At 42.8% G+C, this 11852-nt stretch overlaps 1 protein-coding gene across 1 annotated transcript; it reads right to left on the bottom strand.

The window, feature by feature from the left end:
* Positions 1 to 13: 13 nt before the first annotated feature.
* Positions 14 to 11813, bottom strand: BAG2 (BCL2 associated athanogene 2). Its single transcript, XM_026844310.1, has 3 exons — positions 7780 to 11813; positions 5608 to 5717; positions 14 to 4603 (listed from the first exon to the last, which is right to left on the bottom strand). Exons 1-3 carry the CDS (start codon positions 7869 to 7871, stop codon positions 4203 to 4205), a joined length of 603 nt encoding a protein of 200 aa, XP_026700111.1. The 5' UTR covers positions 7872 to 11813; the 3' UTR covers positions 14 to 4202.
* Positions 11814 to 11852: the final 39 nt, after the last annotated feature.

The raw sequence follows: 11852 nt of genomic DNA, 5'->3' as shown, positions 1-11852 counted from the left end.
TGAATTACCATACTGTCAGTCTGATTTCCTGTTTAATTTTTTTTATGCTTCAGTAAAATTTGTCTTTTCTTTTTTTTTCTTCTCCGTTATTGGGCTACAGCCTATCTGACACATAGTTTTCCTTTGCATCACTTCTGTAGATGTACATTATACTAAAGGGAATTGAGCAGCAGAACACGTACTGCCTGGAGGTTATGCTAGGGTACATGCATACTACTCAGTGAACATGCACTCTGAACCTGTTAATTCATCTGTTCAAGTTGATAACTACCAACTGATAACAGAATTAATGATTTGCACTGCAGAACCCTCTTGTGGGAATTCAGTCATACAGCAAGCAAACAAACATGCTGCTTGGATTCCAGTGATGGTACCTAAGCCCCTGCTGCTTTTCTAAATGTAGTCACAGACCTTTGGCTGAAGTTGCAGTACCTGGACACTAACTATACATAAACCGGAGAGCAAACGTGGTCTAACAAGTTTGATTTCCTCAAAATCACCTTACCATCTTTTTGTGGGGAGCAACAGTTGTGCACATCTTTCTTTCAATGCTCAGATAGTATTGATAAAAGAAAATACTTCTGTTAAATACAGCATCCAAACAGGTAACCAAAATTACAGAAGAAAAAAACGCAGCAATGCTTAGATTCCAAATGAAAGGTGCTATAATAGAACAAGAGAAACTTTCAAACAGTTCTGTGTCAAAGAAGTGCTCTATAGGAGTCGTCTCAAAGCCAGGTGAGTCCTAGAACTAAACTAGACTCATTCTCAGGTTTCTAATAGTAGGGTAATACTGATTAATAACTTGTGGAGTGAGTGTTCTGTCTTACCTTACTGAGATAAATGTGGTTCAGCAGAACTGACTTAAGTTGGTCAAAAAAAGTAAAAAATTACTCTGGACCAGCAGAAATATGCTCTCAGTGTGAGGATAAAGATGCAGCATTACTAATAAATGACAACTCTTATTTGCAAGTTCACGTAAACTGGTTAAAACAGATAATGTACATAACTGTTTTTATCACCATCATGATCTCAAGTTAAATGTAATATATTTCTAGAAAAAATAAAGTCAGCATAACTTACCATAAATCCTCAAGTGGAAAAATAAATGTTTAAAACTGAATATTCTGTGTATGCTGTTCCTGTAAATCCCTATGAATTAATTCTGCTGTTCTCTTGTAAGTGACGTTAGTTGTATCATGCAACTTAAATCTGTCTGATTACTGTTTGGTCTGGCACAAGTCACTACTTCTGTGGTTATAATAAATTGTCAGTGTATTAAATTTCAAAAAATGGCTGTAAGCCTGTAGCTGTGCGAACTGAATCTGCTGGAGAAACTCGTGTGCCCGGTTCTAGCCCATGTGTTGCAAAGAGTTGGGACCCAAGACAGCACATTTGATACCCTCAAAGGAACAAGCATTGGCACCCCCATCTAACAAAATGCTGATGCTTGAGCTCTTGCCTATGATTTCTTCACCACACAGTTCAGATACAAAATACTGATTTCGTTCTGTTCTTTCTGGTCATTTTATTTTTTGTGATGGGTCTGGATAACACAGTGACAAGGTTTAAGTGAATGGTTGTAGACATTGGAAGTGGCATTAAAATATTACCGATATATCAGTGATGCCTGGCGCATTTTCTGAGAAGAATCAGGTAAATAGTCACTGGTGGTTGGTTGGGGTATTTTGTTGGGTTTTTTTGTCTTTATCCAGGTATCTTGAGAGTCTGGGAAGTAATATACCCCTGCTTCCTCTTGCATGCAGTTTTGCACACAGAAACCCAACTTGCTTAACACCCCAATAAGGATTAATTAACAATGTTTTAGGCAAGAAAAAAATCTTGAAATGTAAGACAACTCACATTTTTATGGTCACGTATTTTTAGGCCAGGGAAGAGCTTAACTACGGTTACACAAAGACTTTGAGAAGCAGCTTTGCCACTCAAGAGGTGGGGGTTTCATGTACTGTGCAGCTCTATCATGTTCAGCTTCAGGCGGGTGGGTGGCTGTTTAATGTGGCTTCTGCTGCCAGCCCCCGCGGTAACCACTGCGAACACCTGGGTACTCTGGCATCGCTGAGATGTTTCATACCCGCAAATGGCATTTTTTCCTGTTTGCAAGACTGGTTTATGCTGAGAAGTGAGCACAGCCTGTTCTATTGCTCAGGAGATAATGGGACCGAAAGTTCCATTAGTGCTTCTTAAACCTTTGTCCCAGCTGCCTTACGCCTACTGTGTTTTGATTTTTGACAACAGAGCACTTAAAAAAGAGAAAAACTTGAATCTGTTCTTTTGTTGATCTCCATCATGTGTATGATGCCAGATATGTTTAGCTCTGTTAAGTTACTTTAAAATAGCTGGTATGAAACTATGGTAAAAAAAAAAAAAAGTCTTTTGCTGTGTCTTACAGGTATGACTGTGAAAGAAACTTTAAGGACAGTATCACTGGTTTTAAAATCAGATTGTTCAAATCTGTAAGATCTTTAATGGCTGTGGCATGTTAGTGCACAATCTTAAAGCAGAGGAGAGGGTAGTGATGGCTGTATTGCAGACCTCCTGTAGGTCAGGTAACACAGGACTTGGGAGGCAAATGGAAGAAAGAATTTTAAAAATAAACCAGTAACTTAAGTCAAAGTAAGTCTAATCTACACTATTAGCTGTAGATACAGAGGTTGTGATCATTTTGTCCTTAAGAACAAAGACATCTGTACAACTGCTATAAAAAATGAAAATACTTTCAGCTGTTGGTACAATGAAGAGGATCTAGAAAAGACAACAAAAAAACCCTTAACACTTTTGGCCTAAATAACCTTAGAATGGCCTTTAAAAAAAACAGATATTGAAGGAATATTCTAAGCATCAATAAACTATGTTCAGTTTATTTCACAGCATGATTTGTGAGAATAACCCCCTCCAGAGCTTTGGTTGTGCAGAAGCCTGACATGAAGAGCTCCCACCTGGGGCTGGTGCTCTGGGAGCATCCAGGTGTGATGCTCAGGCTGTAAGGCTGAAGGCAGCCCACTGCTGCAGAAGAGACTGGGGTTGGGTAGTGGCATCTCCAGCCATTCCTGCTTCCTCCAGCTGAGCTTTAATCTGAGCCAAGGGCTGAGCCAGAGCCCCCTGCTGTCCTCAGGTGACCACCAGCCTTTGGTGAAATAGCACAAAACTGACAGGCTACAAGGGGTTGCAAAATTCCAGGCTTACACTAAAATCTTCAGCTTTTGACCCACAGCAACAGAGTATGGCAACAATGAGCAGAAATTATATGGAGTAAGGGAGTGGAAGCAAAAAAAAAAAAAAGAGAAAAAAAGCCACTCACCCAAAGAGTGAGTTATGTTAAACAAAGTCCCATCCTACACAAGAAACAAATATGGTATATCAGTTGAGAATTCAACTGGTTTGCTCTGTGGCTTCACAGATGATGATGCAAAATGAGTTTGCTGATAAAATACAATTCCCCTTTATATTTTTTAAAAAAATACACAGCAACCTCAAACTACAAATAAATGGGAAGGGGGGGGGGGCAGGATGGTTCACCAGGCAGGCATGGAAGGGTATCACGAGAGCTGGAGCTTGTTTCCAGCCTTGGTTGTGAGCTTTGGAGGGGACGTGTTGCTTTTCACATCCTCAGTTACAAACTGGGTATTTCTGTCTCTTGGAAGTATTGTGATCTACTTACAAATAGAGCCAAATTATTCAAACTATAAATGGTAATGAGTAGGTCAGTGTATTGTTTATGAAAATACCATATACAGTTTATTAGTGTTTCTGATTTATTGCCATGATTTGTCTTTTGTCCCCAAAAGTCTGGTTCACACACTTACGTATACAGCAGAGAAAAGCTGAAATCTCATGATATGACAAAACAACTTTAGTTTAAAAAAAAACAAACCAAAACAAGGAGAATGGAAGAAGACTAGATTTTGACGGTTTCTGACAGTTCAGCTGAAGCACAATTACAATTTGCAATAGCGCTGTATCGACTCTACAGGAGAACTGATAGCATTCTTTATTGCCGAAAGAAAATGCCAATGCTACCAAAACCCATTAAATGCTCGCACCTCGCAATCAAAGATATTCTGGTGCAGGTGCATGCATATATACACCTGTGCTTGTACAGAGGATTTTTTTCTTAGCTTCTGTGTGCTGTTTGCAGAGACTTGCTCATCCTGCGATTTGCCAGAAGTAGCCAGGAAGGTAGTTTAATCCTGTTTGCTGTTGCAAGACTGTCGAACAGATGATTTCTGATGCTCCAACAATGTGATTGACTTTTCAGAATTTTCTAAGTTTCTGAGCAGAGTCTCTAGCCGCCTTTTGATTTTCTTCTGATCCTCAATGGCACATCCAATTACCACAGACTGAAATTTCTGATCGATGGGTCCCGCTGGCACGTCAGATGTGCACGCACCGTAAAGTGACATTAAGCGGATTTTGGCATCTTCCAAATCATCTAGAAGTTTATTGACGATTTCATCGATCATCTTCGTGGCATGCAGTAGGGATTCCTGCTGCTGGGCATTTCGGATGGTTTCTACAGAAACCTCCACAGTGAGGGTTCGGCCCATCAGACGATTAGCAGTCAAATTAAGTTCTTCTCTCTCACCTAAATTGAAAACAAGAAAGTATTCTGGGTTACAGGTGAATATTCCCTGTGCAAATAACATCATCAAGACAATCAAACAACTACAACTTTGCAATAAACAAGGTAGTTTTTTTAAGTAAAGACAATCAATGAGATTTCCAGGGGCCAGAAAGGATTTTTTTGCATTTGCCTAACTCCTACTTATTTCACAGAAGCTAGTATCTTTTAATTTGAAATGAGGCATTAAGCTCTATTCTGCTTTTCTGCTGCTGACACAATGGTTGCTGTGTCATATTAAAGCAAAGCTTACAGTACTATCAGGAAACATTATTCATTAACAAACTGGCACGTTAGGGACTTTCTGTGCCACTGTGAGGGAGAGATTTAGGCAATATCCCAGACGGCCATAAAGACAAAACTATTTTTTGACTACCAGATGCAATTAGGATCCATGAAATAAAGTGATTTTCTAAAAACTTAAGTTTTTTCCTAAAATATGAACACAACACATTTAAACATGTAGGCTCTTGAAGAGCCAATAAACCAGCAATTTAAACACTTAATATAAACCATACAGATTTAGGGAATATAAAGCCATATATCACACAACCACGGCAACAATCTTAATCAGCAGGTTCTTGCAGGCTGTACACTTTGTGGCACTCATGCCTGCCCAGTAGTCAAAGCCATTAAAATGCTAGTTTTTCAACTATATTTAACCATCATCATTATCATCAACTTCTCTCCCTCCGCTGAGCTATATTAACCTAAATAAATCAGTGACTGAGTATGGGCTTTCACATACAGTAGTGATGTTCATGGTAGACCATCCAGCTGAACAGTATGTGAACTCTCAGAGTCAGGAAAAAGGGAATCCCAGGGTAAGAGATGGCCCTTCAGGAACCTTCACTGGATCCGGTGCCCATATCTTCACGAGCAGCAAGCAACCGAACAGAGCTGCTGCCTCGGGCTGGGCTGGTTTGACAGCGGATCAGTTGGGAGGGCATGGCAAAGCAGCTTCTCACCTTCACTGATGTGCCTCATATCCTGGCTGTTCTGTATATTGTGGATCATTTCTAGCAGGATTTCTTTCTCTTGTTCCATAGCACATGCTGCGTCACGGAAAGCCTCTACCCTGAACACGGTTGAAACAAACAAAATGTTTAAATAATAAAATAAGTGTCCATATAGCTGCCAAGAACTTTTTTTTTTTTTAAACTTTAGCTTAAGAAGTACAGCCAGTTCTTAATTATCCATGACTCAGATTCTCTGATTTCATGACCTTCTCCCGTATCTTAACTTCACTTTTCAAGACTCCATATAATTTTTAAAAACAAACAAATGGGGAAAAAAAAAACCAACAACATAACAGTAATTCAATCAGACAAATTTTTTATTTTACTGACAGTGCTGTTCTGACTCCACAGTTAGTCTGGATATCCAGAGCCTGATGGTACTACAGCCCCAGAGCAGAAGTCCTGTAGCTAATTAGCAATTATTATCAGCTGCCTCACTAGAAGAGAAACAGACCAAGTTCCTGTCGGGGAACCTGGGGGTGAAGGCTGCAGCTGCAGGGATGGAGGCAGCAAGGGAGCTTGGCTTCCCCATTATCCCCAGGCCAGCAGTGAAAAACCCTAACAACCCACCTACAAAGCAACAAACACTCCAGAAAACTCAAATGTCGCCTTGTAGCCGAACAACCCCTTTCACGAGGGAGTAACACAGGTGAGAGGGACAAAGCTCACATATTTTTATTAACATTGACAAGGGCTTCCCCTTCGAGGGGCATGCCTTGGTCACCGTGCAAAGATGCTGGACTGCCTGTCCCCACAGTCACTGGTGTCTTCCATGGAGCGAGGCTTGCTGTGATTCACAAGGGAAGGAAGCTTCTGTGAGAACAGCTGTTTCTGGGCTGCAGGGAAGCACAAAACTCGGTTCCTCCTGAAGCAGGACCCCTACTCCAGTCCTGTTCACTGTGCTGAAACTCACACATGATGCAGTGAGGGCAAGGGGAAAGCCCGTAAGAAACTGCTCTCCCCCGTAACTACTGGGTCTTGGTAAGCTTCATGGTTACATGCCCACAGCCTGCCCTCCTCCTCGTGGCATAAGGTACAGGCTCATCTGGCCACGGGCAATGTGAAAATGCTGTACTAGAAATCCCTGTCCAGTTCCTTAATTCGTGTCTTATTCCCCGACATGGTTTTAAGGAGGGGCTCTTGCATTCAGACGAGTAATATGGAGAAGCACATCTGGGAACCGTTTACTTTGGAGTCCAGGCACAAGAGGGAAACATCCCCCTTCCTTAGCTTTGCCCTGAAAGCTTGAGGGTAGGGACTTGCAGATGACTTGCCAAGCTGCAACTGGCTGCAAGAGTTGTGCCAAAAAAATCAACTCCGCCTTCCCAGACCTCACAGAAAAGCTGAGTATCATGTGAACCTGGCTGACAGTTTCAGATGCTTTCAATGTGCAGCTCAGGAGGTCTAGCTAGCTGTAAGCAGCACAGGAATCCATCTACCCTGAAATGTTTATTAAACCTTGCCAGAAAAGGGGAAACAAACCAAAACATCATTAAGTCTCTTAGATGCTCTGCGCTCTTCAACATTACCAGATGCTGCCTTGAGATGGTTGTGGGTTATTGCTGCTTCTGTAGATGAGGGCTTATCTCTTTAGACAGGTACGGAGCTGCTGCTCCTTCCTCAAAGCTTGGCTGAGGGCAGGTAACTTTGGAAAAACAGCAGGAAGAGAAAGGAGGGCAAAAGAAGGCAGAATGGGAGCATTTAAGGATATAAATAGTCACACTTCACATGCAGCCTGCTCATTAAATGGTTCTGTTTTACAAAATATTTAGTCTAATTTAGTCAGTGAAAGCACAAGCTTCGGGCTTTGCCTTTCATGTTCATTCTGAGGAGGAGTGGGAAAAGTTAATGCAATGCAAATTCTTGCCAAGAGCAAATACTTTTAATTATTATTTTGGACTGGTTAGTAACAGCAATGAGGCAGGTGGAGTCATTTCATGCTTCAGATGTCTGTCTGCACTTTATAATTTAGGAAGTCTAGCAATATTTTCATAAATGCCTTGACATGCCTTTTAAAAAAACTAGTATTTTCACAATTTAAAAAAAGCTTAAAATTTTCAAGTGCAGGATTCCAATTTTAACAGTGTTTTTAAGTTGGATTTGGTGTATCACTGTACTGACTTAAAGACCAAAGGTCTGCCTTCAGCAGTTGGATCACTCCATGATTTCCACAGGCTTTGCTGGGTTGTATGAAGAATGTGGAAAAACTGCATTGCAGAGATGCATCCTGAATTGGTGCAATTCTAAAGAGAGTGCCTAAAACATCACTGCTTCCAAAAGCCAGCTACTGGCTTTTGCTACTGGCTACTGCTGGCTTTTTAGGTAGGACCCAAAAGCCGAATGACCGGAATTAACGATTGTATACTGCAAAAACACCCCCACAATTTACCAACTTGAGATTAACATTATTTTACAGAAAATCATATGATCAAATCCTGAGAACTATTTTATTTGCAATAATTGGTTCTTGGGAATGATTTTAACCACTTTTTGAACTGCAATACAGAGTGCCACACCACTAAAATCCACTGGGATTTTACTTTTAGTGGTTTTGCTTCCATAAATGGCAGCCAAATGAAGGCCTACCCTGGCACCGTGTAACAGCGCAGGAAGGAGGCACCCCAGCTCCTGCTGCCAGGGCAAAGGGACAGGGAAGCAGCATGTCAGAACTTCCTCACCCCTCTGCTATCCCTTCCAAAATTTCCACCTTGAGCAATTATGAGTGGTGTGATGGGACTCAATAACCCTAAAAAATAAACTCCTCGGGTTTCAGAGACCTCTTGAGAGCAGGGTGGAGGCAAAGTGTGATAACACAGCATATTGGCAGCAAAGGCAGCATCTCAGCACCCAGCCAGCCAGCGTTACACTTGAACAGAAGATGGGAGAAATGGCCTGACAAGGGCAAGACAAGGGAGCAGAGGAAACGGCCAGCTGTCACTGCTAGGGACCTGGACTTCACGGAGGTCAAAACAGTGAAATAGGATCATTTCAGAACAGCGCTCTAGTGGGAAAAAACAAAACAAAACAAAAAACCACAGAAACCACTCAACCACACAACCTCAGGAAAAGTTAGTGCTCCAGAGAAGATGCTGAGGGGGCTTTATCAAGGTGAGATACCTCCCACTGCCTCCCCCTATTTCACTGCCCTGGCTTGCGCGGAGGCCTCCGGCCGCCTGCCCTGTGCTGGGGTGGGTTCCGCCAGCTCCTCCCGGCCCCCAGGCCACAGCCTGGCAGACACCCCAAGACCCCACCCCCCCCGGCCGGGACTGCACACCCTTCCCTCCTGACTTGCTGCGAGAGTGTCAGGTCCGCACCTTGCAGTCAGCTCTCCTAACTTTTTTCCTAAAATGTGCTTTAACTTCATCGGTTTGTGTAAATCTTTACTTTCCTGGGATGGGGACAAGCAAAAAAAAAAAAAGATTGGAAGAGATAAATGTCTAGCAGAGCTTGCTGCTGTAAAAAAGGGTGGAAACACAATCCAAGTCTCAAAAAACCAAAGAATAGAAGGCAAAGAAAAGAGAACACTAAATACTTCTATCTACATCCAATTATCAATTATCTCAGTGCAGCAGTATGGTCTTTTTCTAGTAAATGAGCACATCCAATCATACTTTTACTTGTCACTTTGAACATCGACTAAATATTCCACCCATTACCTAAGACTAAAAAAACATTCCTTACTTCTGATTTTTCCTGGTCTGAGAGCAATTAGCCACGCAGTGCCTTTCTTTCCTACATACCATTGACATGAGCAGAGCATTCCCCCCGAGGAACAGGTGGACCAGCCTGTGCTTTTGTTTCCAGATGAGAAACTCGATACCCGCTTTCTTAGGACAGCTGCAATAACTCCGTCCTTTAAACTACTCACTGACTTACACAGTTCACTATTAAAGCTTGTGCGCTGGAAGTGCAGATAAGTTTTCAAAGTAAATAAGAAACATCTGAAGATGGTGCAGCTTTTTTCCTGAAACATTGCTGAGCACACTGGACAGAGACAAAGCAGGGAGTTTCACCCTGGCATCCTCAGCTGCTTAAACAGAGTTTCCATTCTCAGATGAGCAGTCTCATGAACATACAAATGAATGATGAGGGAATAAGGTTGTTCCAAAGGAGAACAGGAGAAAAAGTAAAAAAGATTAAAAGGGAAAAAAAGCAAGAGTCTGACTTCTCATGTATCATTACACCTAGGACTGCATGTTCACTTAACACAACCACCAGAACACAGTGACTCATAAACAGAGACTCTGGTCCTGCTTCCAGCTGCTCCTGAGATGTCCTGGCATTCACCACCAGCAGATAGGGCAACACGGAGGTCCAAGCCCTTACAAGGGACAAATGTGCCACCTGCCACCTCCCCACCCCCCTGTCCTGTGCCTCCCGACAGGGGGTTCGCTCCCTGGGAGCCAAATTAATCTCCCTTTTCCACTCACTCTCCCTACAGACGAAAGTCCCTCCACAAACACCTAGCAGGCAGGTACAAAAATACCCCATTACTCTTAGATAAGCAGCTCTCGCAGTGGAAAGGAAGGGAGAAAAGGGAAGGCTGTTCAAACCAGAGAATTTCCAAAGGGACGAGGGTTGCCTTGGGGTTTGGCTGACCTCAAGCAACTTGAGAACTGAAGACTGTCAAGGGGTTTAATTAAAGGCTGTAGTTCAGTTTGACAAATTTTCACTTATATTTACAAGCAACATCTTGAGGGTCTATAGGTAAACTAGACCAGCTGGAGAGGGAAGTGTGGAAGCTTTTCCTCCTGTCATTCAAATAACTTTAAAATGAGGCATGTTGATTAGTTGCGCATGAAAAAAAAAAAAAAGACTGACTTTAATCAAAGTAGTTTGACTTTTTTTGTAACTGTTCCACATTTAGGACTGAAAGACCCACAGCAAATTGTGAAGTTTAATTTGGGGTTTAATTTCTGGTTAACCAAACGGTCTGCTTTGTCTCAGCCGCTCAGAAAATCTAAAAAACATTTTTTGCATATTCTGCTGATCATTTTGTGATTATACATTCATGTGCTAGACCTGGATGTGAGCAGTAAGACTTGTTTGCAGACAGGGATTTTGTTTAGTCAAATTCAGAGAAGTCTGCAAAGGACTTCAAGGAGATTTAATCAAGCTAAGCAAAAGGCTAATATAATAGCACATCAAGTCCACTCCTGAATAATGCACACTAATGCAGGCAGAAAGGGGAAAAACGCAACTCCTCTATCCCACAGAGCTCTTCTAATTACAGGCAAGTCCTCGAAACATTCTAGGTGGTTCTGTGAAAGCCGCTGATCAATATGCAGCTCTAATGAAGGAAAGGGCGTGTTGAAACAGTAGAGGCAGGAGGTGAATCAGTGATACACCCACAGCACCCTGCACATCCACCCACCTCAGAAAGGACACTGTAATTAGGCAGAGCTGAGAGGAGGAGGAAGATGATTAAAGGCAAGGAATCGTCTCTCATGCAGCCAAACTGGGAAAAAAATCAAATGGGATTATTTGGGGAACGTCAAGTAGCAGGAGGAGACAGGGCATGTCTTGGTGCAACCACAAAATACGCATTATATTCACAATTACTTTGGAAAAATACACCTAAGCTGCAGAACACAATGCTATTCACGTTATAGTTCCATGATTTATGACACTTCAGAGAGGAGGTGAACATAAACGTGGGTAACAAGAACATCCGCAGCTGAACCAGTAAATGCAAAGGGAGGTTTCGGGGACACGAAGCCTCCTATGCCGGCATTCAGCACTGCGGCTTGAAGGCTTGCAAGAGCCTCCGAGAGCCCGATTGATACCATGTTTTGTCCTCGGCTTTCCTGCATCTTCTTATAGAGCACCTGCCCGGCAGACGCGGGACAGGGGCTACGTACGGAGTGGGATGACCCTCCGCGGGGCCTGTCCGCGTCCTGTCACGGCAGCCCCGGCACCGCCAGCAACCCGCTACCCCGTTTGCTAAAGACTCCCCAAACTGCAAAGGGTAGCAAATCCGAGAAAGACTTGCGCACTTTTTCTGAAAAACGTCTGTTTTCATACATTCACATTCCTATTTTCACGTTTTTCCAGGCCACGCTATTTCACCTTAGAGCAGCAGCTGCCATTTCTAAGCTTTCCCCCCTCCGTCCCCGACAAAGGGGGATCCTTTTTCCCCTCGGTCACCTCAGGAAGCCCCAACCCCAGCGCCGCTCCCCTCCCGCCCTGGAAGG

Source organism: Athene cunicularia, assembly GCF_003259725.1.
Source record: "Athene cunicularia isolate RWA chromosome 3 unlocalized genomic scaffold, athCun1 chr3_part1, whole genome shotgun sequence".
NCBI lineage: Eukaryota > Metazoa > Chordata > Aves > Strigiformes > Strigidae > Athene > Athene cunicularia.
The sequence above is the reverse complement of the archived record's forward strand: the minus strand, read 5'-3'. Positions and strand labels throughout refer to the sequence as shown.